General features: G+C 50.8%; 1 protein-coding gene across 1 annotated transcript in view; it reads left to right on the top strand.

The window, feature by feature from the left end:
• LOC149334584 (uncharacterized) overlaps positions 1-17,304 on the top strand; it is a 38,795-nt gene that overhangs the window by 488 nt on the left and 21,003 nt on the right. Inside the window, exon 2 of the mRNA XM_089557957.1 lies at positions 1,415-1,525. Coding sequence (XP_089414083.1) covers positions 1,415-1,525 — 111 coding nt within the window. The remainder of the gene's footprint in view (positions 1-1,414; positions 1,526-17,304) is intronic.

The following is a 17,304-nucleotide window of genomic DNA, read 5'->3' as shown; positions in this document are numbered from 1 at the left end:
TAGTCTACAACGTCGTCAAGGCCAAAGCCAATGTACCCACAGAAAGCCGGCTACCTATTGCTGCAGTTCCGTGTTTCTCCCTAAGCGTTGTCAATGCAAACGCAAGCAGCGCATATCTGTCAATACGGCCACCTAGCTTAAAGCACAACTTATGTCCAACGACCCAGGCAGCCAGTTATGTGTGTTTCGTTTCGTGCTTTTACGCACAGATGTACGTTGATGAGGACATCGATGTGCAATGCACAGCGCGAGAGAGGGGCAGTTTACTGTGGTGTGGTGTACTCACACCTTCCAAGTCGCCAGGCGAGGCCCGGTGTCCGGGTACCGGACAGGGCCACTGGAGAACAGCACTCCGGAGTTCCGAGCCGGAAAAAGTCGGGTTTGCGCCCGTTTGCCACAGTTTTATTGGGACAACGAACAACAACAACCAGAAGGCTCCACTCCCACAGCATCATGGTTATTCGACCACATTCGCTGAATTTGCTAAGTGGCGCAGTCAGGTCTCTAAAGGTCTCCTGAATTGGTGTGTCGACCCTAGAGGGCGCCACACAACATTTACCACGAGGCATGATCCGCAGGATGACTCGAGGGAAGGGACGTCACCGCACAGGGTAATTCCTATTGACTGAAGGAAAGTGACGTCACCGGGCAGGATTTGAAGTCACTACCTCAAGAATAGTAATATTCGGCTGTTGTAAGCGCACGTATTGGTGATGATGATGATGATGATGATGTCCTCAGTCTTAATGGCACATACCCACGGCGGGGGATTGGCCAGGGTGGTTTTGCCTGTTTTTTTTTCCTTTTCCTTCATTCTTGTCAGCGCGTGCGTTCCGCCCTCTTCTGTGTATGATATGACGTTAATATGTGTATATAGTCATGTTTCTTGAGAGATTAAACTGTTGTTAGAAGGAGCTTCGTCCTGTGTGTTCGTCCCTTTTCTGTATTTTGATAGCGCTCACAAATAACTTCAAGAAAGTATTTCCAACTAGCCGAAGTTGTAGATCTCTTGTCCGATAAAGGCATCAGCAGTTTTTAATGCAACCGCACTGCGAACGCGTAATGTAGTTAGATATTCGCCTATTAATGAGTTGACTAAAGACAGTGTCCGTGCGTTTTAGTGACTTCAGCCTCAGGGTATACACTTGCTTAAACGAAGTTTATATGGCCCATTCACGACAACTGCTAGCCAGCACAAGTCGCTATCTGACATCGCTTTCTAATCAGCACAGGCAATTGACCCAATATTTGGAACGTGTTGGCAAATGCCGGTCTTACAAAGGACCAGAGTGGAAGCATCCATTTACAATATTGGCTTCCTAAATTGTGATCATGCACCAATCCGTCCTGCAGTGCGTAAACCCGAGTGCTAACCGAAGCTCACCCTCGTGGGTCCACGCTTTGTCGCTCGCAGGTTGCACCAGCGACGGCATCTGCACCGGTGGAGCCTTCTGCGAAAGCACAAGATGCCTCTCCCCAGCGGGCACCGTGCGTCAGAACACTGGGGCCGTTTGCTCGCGCCTACGTAAGCGGGCTCTGTGCTTCGCTTCGCGCTACAGCGAAGCTGCACTATTTTGCCTGGCTTGAAATAAGCTCCGAATGTTCGCGATGCAGTGTGGGCCCCAGGCAGCACCGGTAATCGGTCCAATACGACCTTTGCCAACATCTTTCCAATGTCGGGCCGGTGAACTGTGCTGCCTGGGGGCGCCGTTCTTTAAAGCCTTGATTGACCATAAGATACCTCGCGCAATCAATCTACAACTATCAATCAATGAATCAAGCAATCAATCAGTTTATTTTCACCAAAATAAAATATACATGATGAAAAAGGGGGGTAGGAGAAAATGCCGCACAATAGCAGCTTGACAAAACTCCAACCACCCTGGCAACAATGACAGCACTGTAACAGTTTAATATCTGTTAACTTTACGAGGAAAAAAAATCACAATGAGAAAGAAAGTATCAAAGAATAGTCTCTAGTAACACTAACGGTCGCTAACAAACAGCTGCATTGTGTCGTTTTTGTTAAGTGCCGCAATGTCTATATCTTGCTTCGCGAAGACATTCAGTGTGTGGGGGAGTGTGTATTCAATGCGTTGGCGGGCATAACTTGTGTGCGTGACAAGAACTTTCCAAGGCAGGTTATGGCGATGAGGGTATACGTATTCTTCTCTGTGGAGATTAGCGAGTGAGAGGAGTGTATCTAACTTGCCCTCTATCACTCTAGTGTAACTTTTTATTAGTTTGTACTTGGATATGTCATCGACTTTCATGATTTTGTATTTGTGGAAAAGAGTTTTAGTATGCGCATCACGTTACCTACGCTGCGCCCCTCTTGCTGTATACCTGCAAACCATAAATTCCGTTCAGAGCACGTGACCCGAACTTAAATATCTTACTAAAAAAAATTTACAGCCGATTGAGCTTACTTTTGCACTAGCATACTCCGTTTCATTTCACTTTCGGTTCGCGCCTAGGATTACAAGGCCAAGCTTCACGCAAACATCGGCAAAATCTATATTGGGCATCTTACTGGTATGGCGTACTATAAACTTTTGTAACCACTTTACGCACCTTAAGAGGGCACTAGGACGCTCTACATTCCCTGCGCGCGGATGGAAGTTGATGAAGAAGGCGACGTGCAATGCACAGCGCGAGAGAGTGGCTGTTAATTACGAGGGGTGATCAGTTGCGGCGATGCCACAGTGCTCTCGTGAAGTGGCCAGCGAAGCTCATCTGATTGCGACGCCGAAGGTTCAACGCCCAGGCGCAGCGCACTGGAGGCCATATTAATAATCATCATCATCCTGAAACGCCAAATGCAGGCCAAAGGCCTCTCCCATGTCTCTCCAAAAATTACGAAAAAATTTAGCGGCTAAAGTGGTTAAAGGCGAAAGCCCGAGAGCTGCATTCGGCTACACGTTGTTCACTTCATATTCTATTGGTGCATTAATTAACTGCCAATTAATGACACTTAATGTTTGCCTTTAGGAGTGGAACTCGACAGCGTGTTGTAGCGCTACCAGGGAGTCCACGGAACGCCATCACCCGTTTGGCGCGATGCGGTGCCCTTTGAACGTTGCCCTTTGAACGCAACGCTTCTATTGCGAAAGCGATACTGCTCGAGGTTTCCGCTCTTGGCCGTCGTCCCGGAGAATCCACCATTGACCTTTAGCGTGACCTGTGTGTGACGTCATACCAGCTGTGGAAAAGCGGGGCCCCAACTCGGCTCGTCGCGATCGTCCCAGCTTATCCTCCATGCCGCAGCTTCGCGGCGCTGCTGCGAGGGGCGCTCGCTGTACGTGACGTCATGCCAGCTGTGGGAAACCGGGGCCCCAACTCGGCTCGTCGCGATCGTCCCAGCGAATCCTCCATGCTGCAGCTGCGCGGCGCTGCTGCGAGGGGCGCTCGCTGTACGTGACGTCATACCAGCTGTGGAAAAGCGGGGCCCCAACTCGGCTGGTCGCGATCGTCCCAGCGAATCCTCCATGCCGCAGCTGCGCGGCGCTGCCGCGAGGGGCGCTCGCTGTACGGGACGTCTAGAGTTCCTGTATATGCTCCCGCAGGGAGCAGAGTTGCGCGAAGGTCCGCCATCAGGTTCTAAGCTGTGCGGGAAAGCCACTTCTCGTACGTACAGGGGCTGCGTAGCTCGCTGTGTAGGGCGCTTGGGCTTTTTTTTTCTCCTTTAAATAGATTGACTTGATGGCAAGTTTCTAAACGTAACGCTGAAAACTAATCTGTGATTTGCCCAGGGTGTGCATACAGCACGAAAAAAAAATCGCCAAAGGTTAACAGAAAATCGTAATCATGACAAACTGACGAAAAAAGACTGGAAACGGCCTGCGAGTTTTTTTTTCTTTCTGGAACTAGTAATTTCAGAAGAACAAGCAGTTCCGTTCCAGATGAGACAGCGTCTGTCCCATCCTGTCTTCCTGCGTGCACGTCTTAAGAACAAAAAGAGTATAGCGATGAATTACTTTTTTTCACAACTAGCACAGCCGTGTGTTCTGTACGAGTTATGCGCGGAAAATACGAAAACGCATCTCTCTAGAACCACATTAAAATAATTGTGCAACTTGTTGTAGGCAAGCAGACTAAAGCAATGGGAATGCATTGAACGAGGCGAGTCTGACAACGAAAAAATTAACACTCAATTGCTTGCCCAACACATTTCACAAAATGTACCCCGTTGCTAAATGCAGTGATATAGTTCGGATCTTTAAAGGACCTTGAAAGTACTCTTACACGTAGATCTTATTTAACTTTCCTCATTTTTTATCGAAAAGCACTATCGTTTCACCTTAGTTATTAAATTACAATAGTTGTTGATTACTGTGGTAGGTTTTCGTGCCTGCTTCATCCTTATTGCTCGGAAAAACTAATTTAATGTTCCGCTTTGCATTTTTGTACTCCTTCTTCGTAGATTCGGCTTAGTTCGCAGTATCAAAACATTTCGCGACTCCTGGATTTTTTTAAAGCCGGGGTTATAGGCTGATTTGCTGTCTTCTAGCTGAAATTATTCGCGGTATCAAGATTTGCGACACTTGTTTACATGCCATTTTTGCCTATCCTATCGTCACATCTCTCACTTAATCCTTTTTTAGATGGTTTTTAAGGGCATTTTTATTAAGAACAATACTTTATAGCGTAGGCAGACAAATGGTTTAGGGGGGTTTAACTGCCCAGAGCGACTCAGGCTATGACAGGGAACAGTACATGGCCTCTAGAATTTCGGCTCCATCGAAATTCGACAGCCGCGGCCGGGATCGAACCCGCGTCATTCGGGTCAGCAGCCGAGAGCTATAACCACTAAGCCACCGCAGCGGCTGCATAGGCAAATTAAATGTTTATGCAGGTGAGACTGGCATCGAAATGTAGCAAAACTTTGCATGGAATTTGCTTCTTGAACTTTCATTGTCCCTTATATTTCACCTCGAACCATCACTACAGAAGGTTCGAAGCAGCAGTAGAGTAAGCAGAGCCTGCCCTAGTGAAGGGCCAAAGAGTTGCAGATGCAGACTGTAAATTCTACACAATTTTAATGCAGTGATATGCTACAAATACTGCTTCGAGGGACAGGTATAGGCTCAAACTAGTATCCATAAAAGGACACTAAGTGAAAGATATAGACAAACAAGATTTTCGTTGCCTGTTCCTTATTTGATAATGTGTGTAAGTTAGAAAAAAAACTAGTGATTTGTTCAAGGTAAACAAATGTCGACAGATGAAAAATGTTTTTACCAATACAATTCTGATCTCGCTGTCGAAACAGGCAAATGTTGGTTGTGATGGCACTGGTAGATCGTGAAACATGTTAGAAATTTTTATTTATTCATCAGTACTGTAAGCCTTTCAAAGCCGCAAACAGGAGAGGTTCATTCTCAAGAGCCACTTGAGGCGCCGACGCACTTCGGCCGCCGGCCTTCCACATGGCACTGCGTAAAACGCTTTGCCGTTTCCCTGTGCGATTGCTGCAGTTTGGCGCACTGCACCCAGTCATAGCTGACGAGTGCATCCGTCACTGCCACTTCAGAACACCAAACCTGACGCCACAGGTGTGCACGGAAAACAAATGAATGCCGACGGCGCGGACACACATGAGGCGTCGAGCTGACAGCTCGCTCGGCGCTGCACCTGTGAAGTCAGCTTCTCCGCGGAGGGTAGAACACACGACGTCACGAAAATCATGTGACCGCCTCTCGGCGAATGGCGTTCGGAGCGGCGAGGGAAAACAGACGCGCAACTCTGCTACCTTTGGTAGCATATACAGGAACTCTAGGGACGTCATACCAGCTGTGGAAAAGCGGGGCCCCAACTCGGCTCGTCGCGATCGTCCCAGCGAATCCTTCATGCCGCAGCTCCGCGGCGCTGCTGCGAGGGGCGCTCGCTGTACGTGACGTCATATCAGCTGTGGAAAAGCGGGACCCCAACTCGGCTCGTCGCGATCGTCCCAGCGAATCCTCCATGCCGCAGCTGCGCGATGCTGTTGCGAGGGGCGCTCGCTCTACGTGACGTCATACCAGCTGCGGTAAAGCGGGGCCCCAACTCGGCTCGTCGCGATCGTCCCAGCGAATCGTCCACGCGCTGCTGCCCTGGGGGAGGCGCTCGCTCTACGTGACCAGCCAAACCAGGCGCAGCCAGGGCTATAGCCTTGCGTTCAAAGGGCAAGGCATCGTACTGAACGGGTGGTGGCGTTCCTCCCTTCCTCTACGGTGCGGTTCGGGTGTGCACCGAAATGACAGAGAATTCCTGCGTAATTTCTTTTCCTCAAAAAGCGTCGCGTTCAAAGGGCAAGGCATCGCGCCGAACGGGTGGTGGCGTTCCGTGGACTGCCTGGCAGCGCTACAACACGCTGTCGCGTTCCACTCCTAAAGGCGAAGCTTAAGCGTCATTAACTAACTTTGATAACATAACCCTTACTAAGAGCACCACCAAGACACACCACCAGCCAACCTAGGCGCAGCCAGGGGAAATTGCTTTCGCAATTACCGGGCTTAGCCAAGCTAAGCCTCAGCCAATTTTTTTGAGGAAAGGAAATGGCTCTGTAATTCTCTGCAATCTCGGTGGACACCTGAACCGCACCTTACAGGAAAGGAGGAAGTGGAGTTTCATGAAAGGAGAAAGAGAAAGAGGGGCCGTAATGAAGGAAATGAAATTTGAGGAAAGGAAATTACGCAGTAACTGTCTCACATATCTCGGTGGACACCAGTCGAAAATTGTATTTGAGGAAAGGAAATTGCACAGTAACTGTCCCACATATTTCGGTGGACACCCGTCGAAATTCGCGCGCAGTGACGTCACGACCATTTCGACCAATCTGAAACGCGGACAAATTGCTAACACGTCTTGGTCACGACCGTATGAGCCATTAAAGGCTCTCGCCTTAATTATACCCTATCCTTTGCGTAAGTAATGCGATAGCATTAATTGGCTCATTGTGCAAAAATGCCGCCTTCATCAGAAACCCGTGGCTTAAACGGGGGAAGCAAATGACGTCATCACTCCTCTCTGAGCAATAGGCCGCCGGCTTTCCCACCGCCACTCACCTCAGAGCGCGATTGAGGTGTCCACTGAGCCAAAGCGCCAGTTAAGCGCCTTAACTTTCCTCGAGAAAAAGAAAGGCGCATAACTGTCTCAATTTGAAGTCGTACGCCCCTCCCTACTCACAGCGGGATTGCCGTGTCCATCGACGCAGTGAGCCAGTTATACTTGCTCTTGCAAATCATAAGAATTCCTTAGGTGCCCCCTTTTATTGTAAAACTCTCCAGAAATTGAATAAAATTAATAAATTCGAGACGAAGCCCGCATCCAACCTGAGATTATCGCAGGCGAACCAATTGAAAATAAAAGGAAAGGGGCCAAAGTCCAAGATAAAATTTAAGGAAAACCAATTACAAGAGAATAAAAAAAGAAGTTATGGCCGGGCAAAAGTGATTTTTAGGGCAAGACGCCGCTGAAGGATTAAGAATTAAGAAGGACGAAATGAAAATGAATCCAGCGTGCTCGATTCTTCAGACAGGCTCGCAGGCGGCCAGGAGGAAGAAAGGTGTGGGGATCTGTAGGAAGCAAGATACAAGAAAGCAAGGAGAAAAATAAACAAGAGATAATGGGCTTAAGAAAGCAGAAGGGGTACATAGAAAAAAATGAAATAGGAAAGAGAATCAATTAAATGACAAAAAGGAAGGTAAAAACAAAGAAACAATTAGCAAAATTAAAAATAACCAAACAATGAAAACAGGAAAAATATAACCGCTAGAAGAAAGAAAGAAAAAAATTTGAAAACAAAAAAGAATAAAAACATAAAAACGAAAAGCAAACAAAACAAACCAAAGACTGCGTGTGCACCCAAGCCGAGCAAATATCAAGATCCACATGCTATTCAAATGCCGGTGGGCAAGGGCAAGGCCACAGCCTACCAAAATTGGCCATATGGTGCCCCCGACCGCATGAGACATGGGGAGGCGCAGAAATGTCAGGGCGGTCTTCGAGCCATCCGGGCGCTCTAAAATTTCGACCATCTGGCGATTTTTGAAGTGGTCGAAATTTTAGAGCGAAGATCTTTGGCGCCCGCTTCTGCGTTTCGCGGCGTCGCCGTCGCCGTTGTCCGTTGTAACCAGCAGTGGACATCTTAGTCTTAAGCTGTGAAATCAATGGAGCGGGAGCTTGGAAAGAAGAAGGTAAAATTGGTAAATTGGTTTTTGAGGAAAGGAAATATCTGCCTCACGCATCTCGGTGGACACCTGGATGGAGCGGAAGCTTGGAAAGCAGAGGGTAAAATTGGACCACCTGGGGATTTTTAAAGTGACCCGTCGTATTGGCTCAGTGGTAAGGCGCTCGTCTACCGAGCCGGAGTACCCGGGTTCGAACCCGACCGCGGCGGCCGCGTTTCGATGGAGGCTGTTGAGACGCGGGCTCTCAGTTGCCGTCAGGACGCGGGTCCGCTGTCGCCGACCAGCCGGAGCAATGAAGAGACGGGGGGTTAAGGAGCAGCGTGAAAAAAAGGTATATGTATTTACATGTTTACAAGTAGCGAGAAGCACGATACATGGCACGATGTATCTCAACAGGAAAAAGACACAGACACAGGAGACGGGAGCCCTTAAATAGAGTCGGCACAGACTCCCGCCCCTTTTCGTCCAATCAGGAGCGTGCTGTTGGCTTATTGGCCGGCAAGGCTTGAACGCCAACCCGGGTAGCGTTCCCGTAGCTGTCCGGCCCGAACGCACAACGCGTTCCACGATGACGACGCGCAGGCTCGGAGAGACGCCGGCTTGGACGCCGTCCTTGGGGAGCGTCTCTGTAGCTCACCGGCCGAACGCGCAACACTGGGAGCGTTCCGGTGTTAGAAATTCACGTTCACAACAGCTCGCCCCCGCCCGGAAAATCGTGCACGAAGGGAAGAGGTCCGCAGCCACTTCGCGAAGTGCCGAGGTCGGGGCTTAGTCTTTGTCCGCCGGCCGTCATCTGCTCGCCAACCGGTCTCTTCAGGTCTGGAAGGGAGGTGGTCTGGACCGGACACAACAGCAGCCAGCAAATGCCCTTCCATCTCCCCAGGGATCTGCCAGGCTTCTATACTACCAATACTTTCGCTGACAGGCGACAGGTTCAATCGCGAGTGCACCGTCGCATCACAGACTATTTTCTTCGCGAGTAGAAAAAAAGAAGACTACAAAACAGAAAAAAAAATTAACAGCTCATCCAAATCCCTTCTATTCCTTTCCCTTTTTAGAAGCATCCGCTTAAGCCATCTGCGTTGGCGTTTGCCTTTCCTTTTTTGTACTGAACCTCGAAACTGAATTGCGGCAGAGCAAGGCTCCAGCGCAGGAGGCGACCATTTTTGCCCGACATGCGTTGTAGCTAGGTTAGAGGACAGTGGTCTGTTTGTACGATGAACTTCGTACCAGACACGTAGCAGGCAAGTTTTTGTATCGCCCACACCAGGCACGCGCATTCCTTTTCAGAAGCGCTGTATGCTTCTTCCCTGGCAGTGAGCTTCCTGCTTACATAAAGAATTGGGTGTTCATTCCCTTATCATCTGTCTGGCAAAGCACAGCACCCATTCTTCTGTTGCTCTCGTCACACTGGATTATGAACTGTTTTGTATAATCTGTTTTGTATAACAGGGAATCCATCAGGGCTTCCTTTAGAGTGAGAAAGGACTAAACCTCAAACTGACAATGTACAGAAGTATATATGCGAGATCCAATCCGTTTGAAAACCATGCTTAGACTCAAGGAAGGTACTCGCTTCTATTCTTCAGTCGCGCCCTGCTCGGTCGCTGACCGACAGTAGCTTTAGCAGGCGGTACACGACAAAAACCGAAGTTCTTAAGTGGGCGCTGACCCCTGCGAGCTCCAGACGCCACACGGCAATGATTCGTTCCGCCCTCGGCCGCGCGTCTCCAACGCCTGGGCAGCACATAAAAAGTTGAATGCGAGAGGGAGAGGATGATCGAATATGAAAAAAAATGCCTGGGTGCCTTCCTTTCTCAGTTCCTGAACACCCTTCCTTTCCTTTTTTTCCCAGGATTCTTTCACGCGGTAGCAGTGCGCTCTGCTTTGAGGCTCACTGCGCGTTTCACTCCGTGCAAAAACTTCTGCAGTGTCGCCACAATGGGGCAGGCGGCATTCGCTTTCTTTGAACCCATCTAGTCAGTTTGGCCTGCGTGCGGTGCCTATCGCATCTGGAGTGCCGTGGTGAAAGTCTTGCACGATTACAATGTTGACGTGCCTTCACCCTTATGACGTTTTTGGCCCGTCCTTTGTCCTTTCTCTGTGGACTACCACTTGGCTTGGCTCTCCTTGCACGCAGCCGCTTTTCGGAAACTGCCCTAGCAGTTCTTTCTTGCACACCTCCCTTTCTCGTGGTGCCCTCACCCTTCACATCCGCTTTTTGACTCAGCATCGAGCCGCCTTCCCATCTGAATTTAAACTATCGGCTCGCGCTTTCGAAGAGTCACTGCACGTCGTAGCCACAAATTGTTCCGACTGCACTTTACTTTCCGCTGAGTCTAGCAGCCTGCTCTCCTGAGGATTGCTATCCGACCCCATGAAACTAACTACCTGGCCTGCAACTTTATCTGAACCACACTCTTTGGCTAACGTTGCGTTCTGGCCTGGGGTTTCAGCGACGCACTCAGGTGACTCACGGTCACTCAGATTACAGCAAAGCATCTCCAATAAATGGCTACTATTGCTCACCAGCCGCATCGAAGGAGCGTCTCCTTTGAATCCTTCACTGCGCTGGCCTGTGAGCTCACTACTCTCTTCCTGAGAGATAACAACTGACTCACTTATAAAAGCAACATCTACTTCTGGGCTTAAACCTTCCCTGCCGTTACTTCCCTGAGCAACGGTTGTGTCCCCAGCTGACCAAGCGGGGTTCCTAGGCTGGTCGCTGACACACAGATGGGAGCGCTGCCCCCTTTTATCACTTCGGACTTTAGCGTCCGCCTCTCCTTTTGGACGGTCGTCCCCTTTTACTGCTCCGGCATTCTTAAAAACTGGCTTCGCGCCTGTTTCGTCTGCTCTATGCCTAGCGGGGTACCGTTGCTTGTACCTGTTGCTTGTACCACGACTTTCAAGCAACACGCGGCGTGACGCATACTCTTCCGCGAGTTCAGCAGCCTTCTCAACAGTGTTTACCTCGGCCCTGTCGAGAATCCACCAACGCATTCGATCCGGAATTGTGTCATAAAACTGCTCTAGACACATGCATTCCATGATCTTCCCTGTGTCCGCGTGAACGCCTGCGCTCTTTAACCACTCCACTAAGTTTGTTTTCAAGTTATAACGAAACTCGAGGTAAGATTCTTCTTTAGACTTAGTGGCGTTTCTGAAACGCTGTCGAAAAGCCTCGGCAGACAGGCGGTACTTCTTTAGGAGGCTTGCCTTCACGGTCTCATAGTCCTCCGATTCTTCCGCACTCAGTCTCCCGATCGCGTCCGCTACCTTACACGGCAACAGGCTCAATAGTTGCTGTGGCCACCCATCTTTCCCAAGATTGTTTTTTTGGCATGTCCTTTCAAAGTTCACCAAAAAAATACCAATGTCCTCGCCTAGCTGGAAGGGTTGCATGAAATCTTTAATTTTGATTGTTTCCCTTCCTCCTGGGCTGGGGGATGGTGGCTGAGCGACGCCGGCTTCGGCTCTTTTCGACTCCGCGTCCAGTTTCTTTAGGTCAATTTCCTGCTGTCGGCGTGCTAACTCGAGCTCCTTCTCTCGAAGCTGAAGCTCTCGATCGCGTTGCTTCTGTTCTAGCTCGCGCTGTTCTTTCTCAGCCGCTTCCCTTTCCTTGATCAATTCCCATGTCTCGATAAGCTCTTCATCGTCCGCTCCGCAAGATATTATTGCGTCTATGATTTGCGATTTCCGCATGGCCTTCCCCAGTTTAACCCCTAATTCTTTGCTGATCAAAATTAGATCCGGCTTTTGCAAAGCTTTCAGGTCCATGATGCGCTCAGACACTCGACCGATCCCCTATCTCTTCTTAGCAATGCGTACAACAATCAGTACTCACAGCACTGCCAAAGAAAGCCTGCCAGCATTGACGCTAAATTCAAAAGCCTGGCAAAATACCTCAGGGAAGAAAGGTCGGACACTCACAGAGCCACGATCATGGGGTCCACCAACGTGGGAGCTCTTGCAACTGCGAACGCTGCTAGGCGATGCGAAGAGCTGACTTCGATCCCAGCGCTGCCATCCAGTTGTTGAGACGCGGGCTCTCAGTTGCCGTCGGGACGCGGGTCCGCTGTCGCCGACCAGCCGGAGCAATGAAGAGACGGGGGGTTAAGGAGCAGCGTGAAAAAAAGGTATATGTATTTACATATTTACAAGTAGCGAGAAGCACGATACATGGCACGATGTATCTCAACAGGAAAAAGACACAGTTGTTGTTGTTGTTGTTGTGACTGAGAGAAGGATGAAGAGGAACTTACACGGGCCTGCTACTGGCTCGAGCCAAGCCACCACCGCTGCCACGTGCAGATAGAGGAGAGTTAAAAGATGAGAGGAAAGAGAAAAAGGAAAGAAAAGACGCGCGTCGCAGCAACAACTGCGTCCGCCGGAGCGGACGCTGCTCAAAAAGAAGCGGCCGAAGCCGCGCTCGCCGAAGCGAGAACAGATACTCCCGAAGACACAGACACAGGAGACGGGAGCCCTTAAATAGAGTCGGCACAGACTCCCGCCCCTTTTCGTCCAATCAGGAGCGTGCTGTTGGCTTATTGGCCGGCAAGGCTTGAACGCCAACCCGGGTAGCGTTCCCGTAGCTGTCCGGCCCGAACGCACAACGCGTTCCACGATGACGACGCGCAGGCTCGGAGAGACGCCGGCTTGGACGCCGTCCTTGGGGAGCGTCTCTGTAGCTCACCGGCCGAACGCGCAACACTGGGAGCGTTCCGGTGTTAGAAATTCACGTTCACAACAAGGCGAAACGCAAGAGGCGCCCGTGTGCTATGCGATGTCAGTGCACAATAAAGATCCCCAGGTGGTCGAAATTATTCCGGAGACCTCCACTACGGCACCTCTTTCCCTTTTGCTTCTTTCACTCCCACCTTCCTCCCTTCCCTTACGGTGCGGTGCAGCTCTCCAGCGAGATATGTGAGACAGATACTGCACCATTTCCTTTCCTTAAAAACCAATTTACCAAATTTTCATTTTTACGTGCGCTGACATCGCACAGCACAAGGGCGCCTTTTGCGTCCCGCCTCCATCGAAACGAGCCCGTCGCAGTCGTGTTCGAACCCGGGTACTCCGGCTCGGTATACGAGCGCCTTAACCACCGAGCCACCACGGCGGGTCGGCGAGCGCCTTAACAACTGAGTTCCATGGACTGCCTGGCAGCACTGCAACATGCTGTCGCGTTCCACTCCAAAAAGCAAAGCTTAAGCAGACGAGCGCCTTAACCACTGAGCCACCGCGGTGGGTGCGCCGAACGGGCAATGGCGTTCCGTGGACACTCTGGCAGCTCTGCAAGACGCTGTCGCCTTCCGCTCCTAAAGGTGAAGCTTGAGCGTCCTCCAATTTGTTTTTTTTTTATGTTCATTCTGCAGGTCTAGCTGGCTTCAGACACTCAGACAAGGGTTTTTTTTTTGGAGACGAAGCCTTAGTATTTGCTTACTAAAATTACAGTTCGACGAAAATGTGAACACGTTAAGCTGACGGCGCCGGCAGCGAAGGATGACTATCTATATTGTTACGGGAGGGGGTCAAGCATGAGCCAGAACCTAGCCTTTATGTGGTGGCTCCGGCTCGTCACCTTTCCATCTCTACTATGGTCTCGGTTTCCGTCATAACAGTTGTACGGATAGATAAGTACTGTGCGATTTCAATGCACAAGTGCCTACACGGCTAAAGAATTGTTTTGAAAGAACTGTGCCAAGCTGTATAGTAAGCTCACGTTTTCTACGCGCAGCTGCATGTTATGTTGTCGGGGAATTGCGGTGTTGCAGCGGAGTGCCAAAACTAGAGGTGCAACCTAGCAGACTTCTAAGACCGAACTCACTGTGCCCCGTTTGCACCCCGGGTACGCGCATCTCTACTTTATTTTCATCATCTGCCGCAATGGGTAGCTGACACCAAGGAGTCAGCTGGGTGATGGTGTAAAACATTAATTGTACTATTTGCAAAAGAGGTATTGCTGGAAGCTCAGAACTAAGCGTCACCGCGTTGTGGTATCGGTGGGCGCTACAGGGCCGCCGATGGAGGAGAGATGGGGCAGTCTTGGCGGCAGGAAGACCGGTGGATATGCCAACCACTTCCCAGGGAGCTCCGTGAGTAGTGTCTCGATTGAGACTATCTAACAGGACCACTTCCTCGCGAACGTTTAGGAGGATGGTCGTGGATTTGGGCGCCTTGTGGAGGAAGCCGTACGGCCCGTCATAAGAGGATGTAAGCGGCACCTTTACAGCGTCTCGCCGGAGAACAACGTGATTCGAAGACGCAAGGTATGGGTGCACGAAGATGCGATGATCGGAAGATCGAGGCGGGGTCGAGTACAGACGTCGAATGCGGTTTGTAAGCGTTGGAGGCACTGCAGAGGCTGTACCGAGGGACCAGAAGGAACGAACAAATTTCCGGGAAGCCGCAGGGTGCACCGAAAGTGATTGGTTTGGTTTATTGGGGTTTAACGTCCCAAAGCAACTCAGGCTATGAGGGACGCCGTAGTGAAGGGCTCTGGAAATTTCGACCACCTGGGGTTCTTTAACGTGCACTGACATCGCACAGCACACGGGCTTCTAGAATTTCGCCTTCATCGAAATTCAGTCGCCGCGGCCGGGATCAAACCCGCGTCTTTCGGGCCAGCAGCCGAGTGCCGTAACCACTGAGCCACCGCGGCGGGACGCACCGAAGATGAGTTCGGCCGCTAAACAGCCAAGGTCACGACGAAAGACGGCTCGTAGGCCAAGCACCATAGGCAGGTGACTGACCCAGTGCTCGCGGTTCAGGCGCGCAGTGAGGGCAGCCTTGAAGCCGCCGGTGGAGCCGCTTAACCATGCCGTTGGCGCAGGGAAGGCATGCTGTGGCACGGCTGTGCTTAGTGCCACACCTTAGTGCCAGTGCCACAGGGAGGAAGTGGTCCAACCAAGTCAAGGTGCACGTGGACAAATTGACAGCCAAGTGTAAAGAAAGACTGGATGGGTGTCTTCTTGTGGCGGGTCATTCTGGCGGTCTAGCAAGCAACACACGAGTGGGCCCATTGGCGAACATCAGTGTTGATACTCGGCCAGACGTACCGCTGGGTAACGAGGCGCTGCGTGGCTCGGATGTCGGGATGGCAGATGTCATGAAGCGATTAGAAAACCGCTCAACGAAATGTAGCTGGAGTGAAATGGTGAGGTTGGGCCGTTGACATGTCACACCAGATCGATTTGGGCACACCGGATGAGGTACCAGCTGCAGCCACAGGGAACGCGGGTGGTCACGCTGGGCTTGCAGCTCAGGCTGCTCTCTCTGCGCCCAGACCAGTCACTCCCAGTCCACAGCCAATGGAGAAATGCCAATGGAGGTGAAGCGTGAGAGTCAGCTGCCTCTCTGTCGGTGCCTTTGATGTGGTGGATATCCGTTGTAAACTCCTATATATAGGCCAGGTGACGTGAGTTCTCCGGCGACGTGCTTGGAAGAGCTCGTACGGAACACATAGGCCAGACGCCCTCCAATAAATGTTGGAAGTGCTGGATGGTGGAGTAGATGGCAAGCAGCTCCACGGATAAAAACGCTGTAGCAGGTCTCAGTAGGTGGAGCTTCCGAGAGAAGAAACTCAGCGGATGCCACTCGGAGTTGATTTGCTGCGGCAGAACGGCCCCGATGGCCACGTTGGAATCATCCCCATGATGCCAGTGACCACCTCAGTTCTCGCGTGAATGAGAAGGATCCAATCAGCAAAGGCTTGCTTAACAGCCGTGAAAGCATCGGGTGACCAGGCAAGTACGGTTGAGGAACTCTTGGTTGGGCGAAGAACGTCAGCCACAAAGTGCAGAAGATCGGCGCAGAACGGAATAAAGCGCCGAGAGAAATTCATGCGGTGTGCTACTTGCTACTGTCATCATCATCATCAGCCTGACTACACCCACTGCAGGGCAAAGGCCTCTCCCATGTCTCTCCAATTCGCCCTGTCCTTTGTCAGTTGCCGCCACTGTATACCCGCAAACTTCTTGATCTCATCCGCCCACCTAACTTTCTACCGTCCCCTGCTACGTTTGCTTTCTCTTGGTATCCACTCCGTTAACCTTAAGGACCAGCGGTTATCTTGCCTTCGCATTACATGCCCTGCCCAAGCCCATTTCTTCCTCTTGATTTCAACTAAGATGTCTTTAACCCGCGTTTGTTCCCTCACCCACTCCGCCCGCTTTCGATATCTTAACGTTACACCTATCACTTTCCTTTCCACAGCTCGCTGCGTTGTTCTTAAGCTGAACCCTCTTTGTTAGCCTCCACGTTTCTGCCCCATAGCTGAGTACCGGTATGATACAGCTGTTGTATACTTTTCTTTTCAGGGATATTGGTAAGCTACCATTCATGATCTGAGAGAACCTGCCATATCCGCTCCAGCCCATTCTTATTCGTCTAGTTATTTCCCTCTCGTGATCCGGATCTGCGGTCACTACCTGCCCTAAATACACATAAAAAACAATTAACTGTCATCAATGCATAGGTAAATACAGCCGGTAGTCAGAGCGTCACCCCGGCAATAAATCATTGCAATGTCTGATCTGTGTTGTGGAGCCCTAAGAGCACGCGCATGTACTCAAACAGGCCGAAAGGTGTAGTGATGGCCGTCTTCGGTGTATCGGTTGGCTAGACGGGGATTTCTTGATATGCCTGTACAAGTCCGACTTTGCTAAAGATCTTGCATCCTTCCAGGTTGATGGTGAAATTTTGGACATGAGAAAGGGCGTAGCTATCGTGGACCATGTGAACGTTGAGCGCCCGGTAGCCTCCGCCAGTCTCCTGGTTTTTCCTACGCACCAGATGGAGGGCTGGGGCCCAAGTGCTGGATGAAGGTCGTATTATACCCAGCTAGAGCATGTGCTCGAATTCCCTCTTAGCATCCACCAGACGCCCACCAAAGAGACGGCGTGGTCGTGCTGCGACGGGCGGACCACGCGTAATAATGGAGGGGGGGGGGGTTACGCTGTGCCTTGGTGGCTAGCTTAGATTGCAGGCTTTCGGGACCTGAGGAAAGTCTTCCAGGACTTCAGCGTCCTGTCACAGCGGAATCAGCGTGCGGATGTCAGTGGGAGCGACAGCCGACGTAACGCCAGCGAAGGAAAGGCGCGTCTTGCTGTCGATGAGCCGATGGCGGCGC

The sequence above is a fragment of the Amblyomma mixtum genome, chromosome 8, assembly GCF_055824585.1.
Source record: "Amblyomma mixtum isolate Tamu chromosome 8, ASM5582458v1, whole genome shotgun sequence".
Classification (NCBI taxonomy): Eukaryota; Metazoa; Arthropoda; class Arachnida; order Ixodida; family Ixodidae; genus Amblyomma; species Amblyomma mixtum.
The sequence above is the reverse complement of the archived record's forward strand: the minus strand, read 5'-3'. Positions and strand labels throughout refer to the sequence as shown.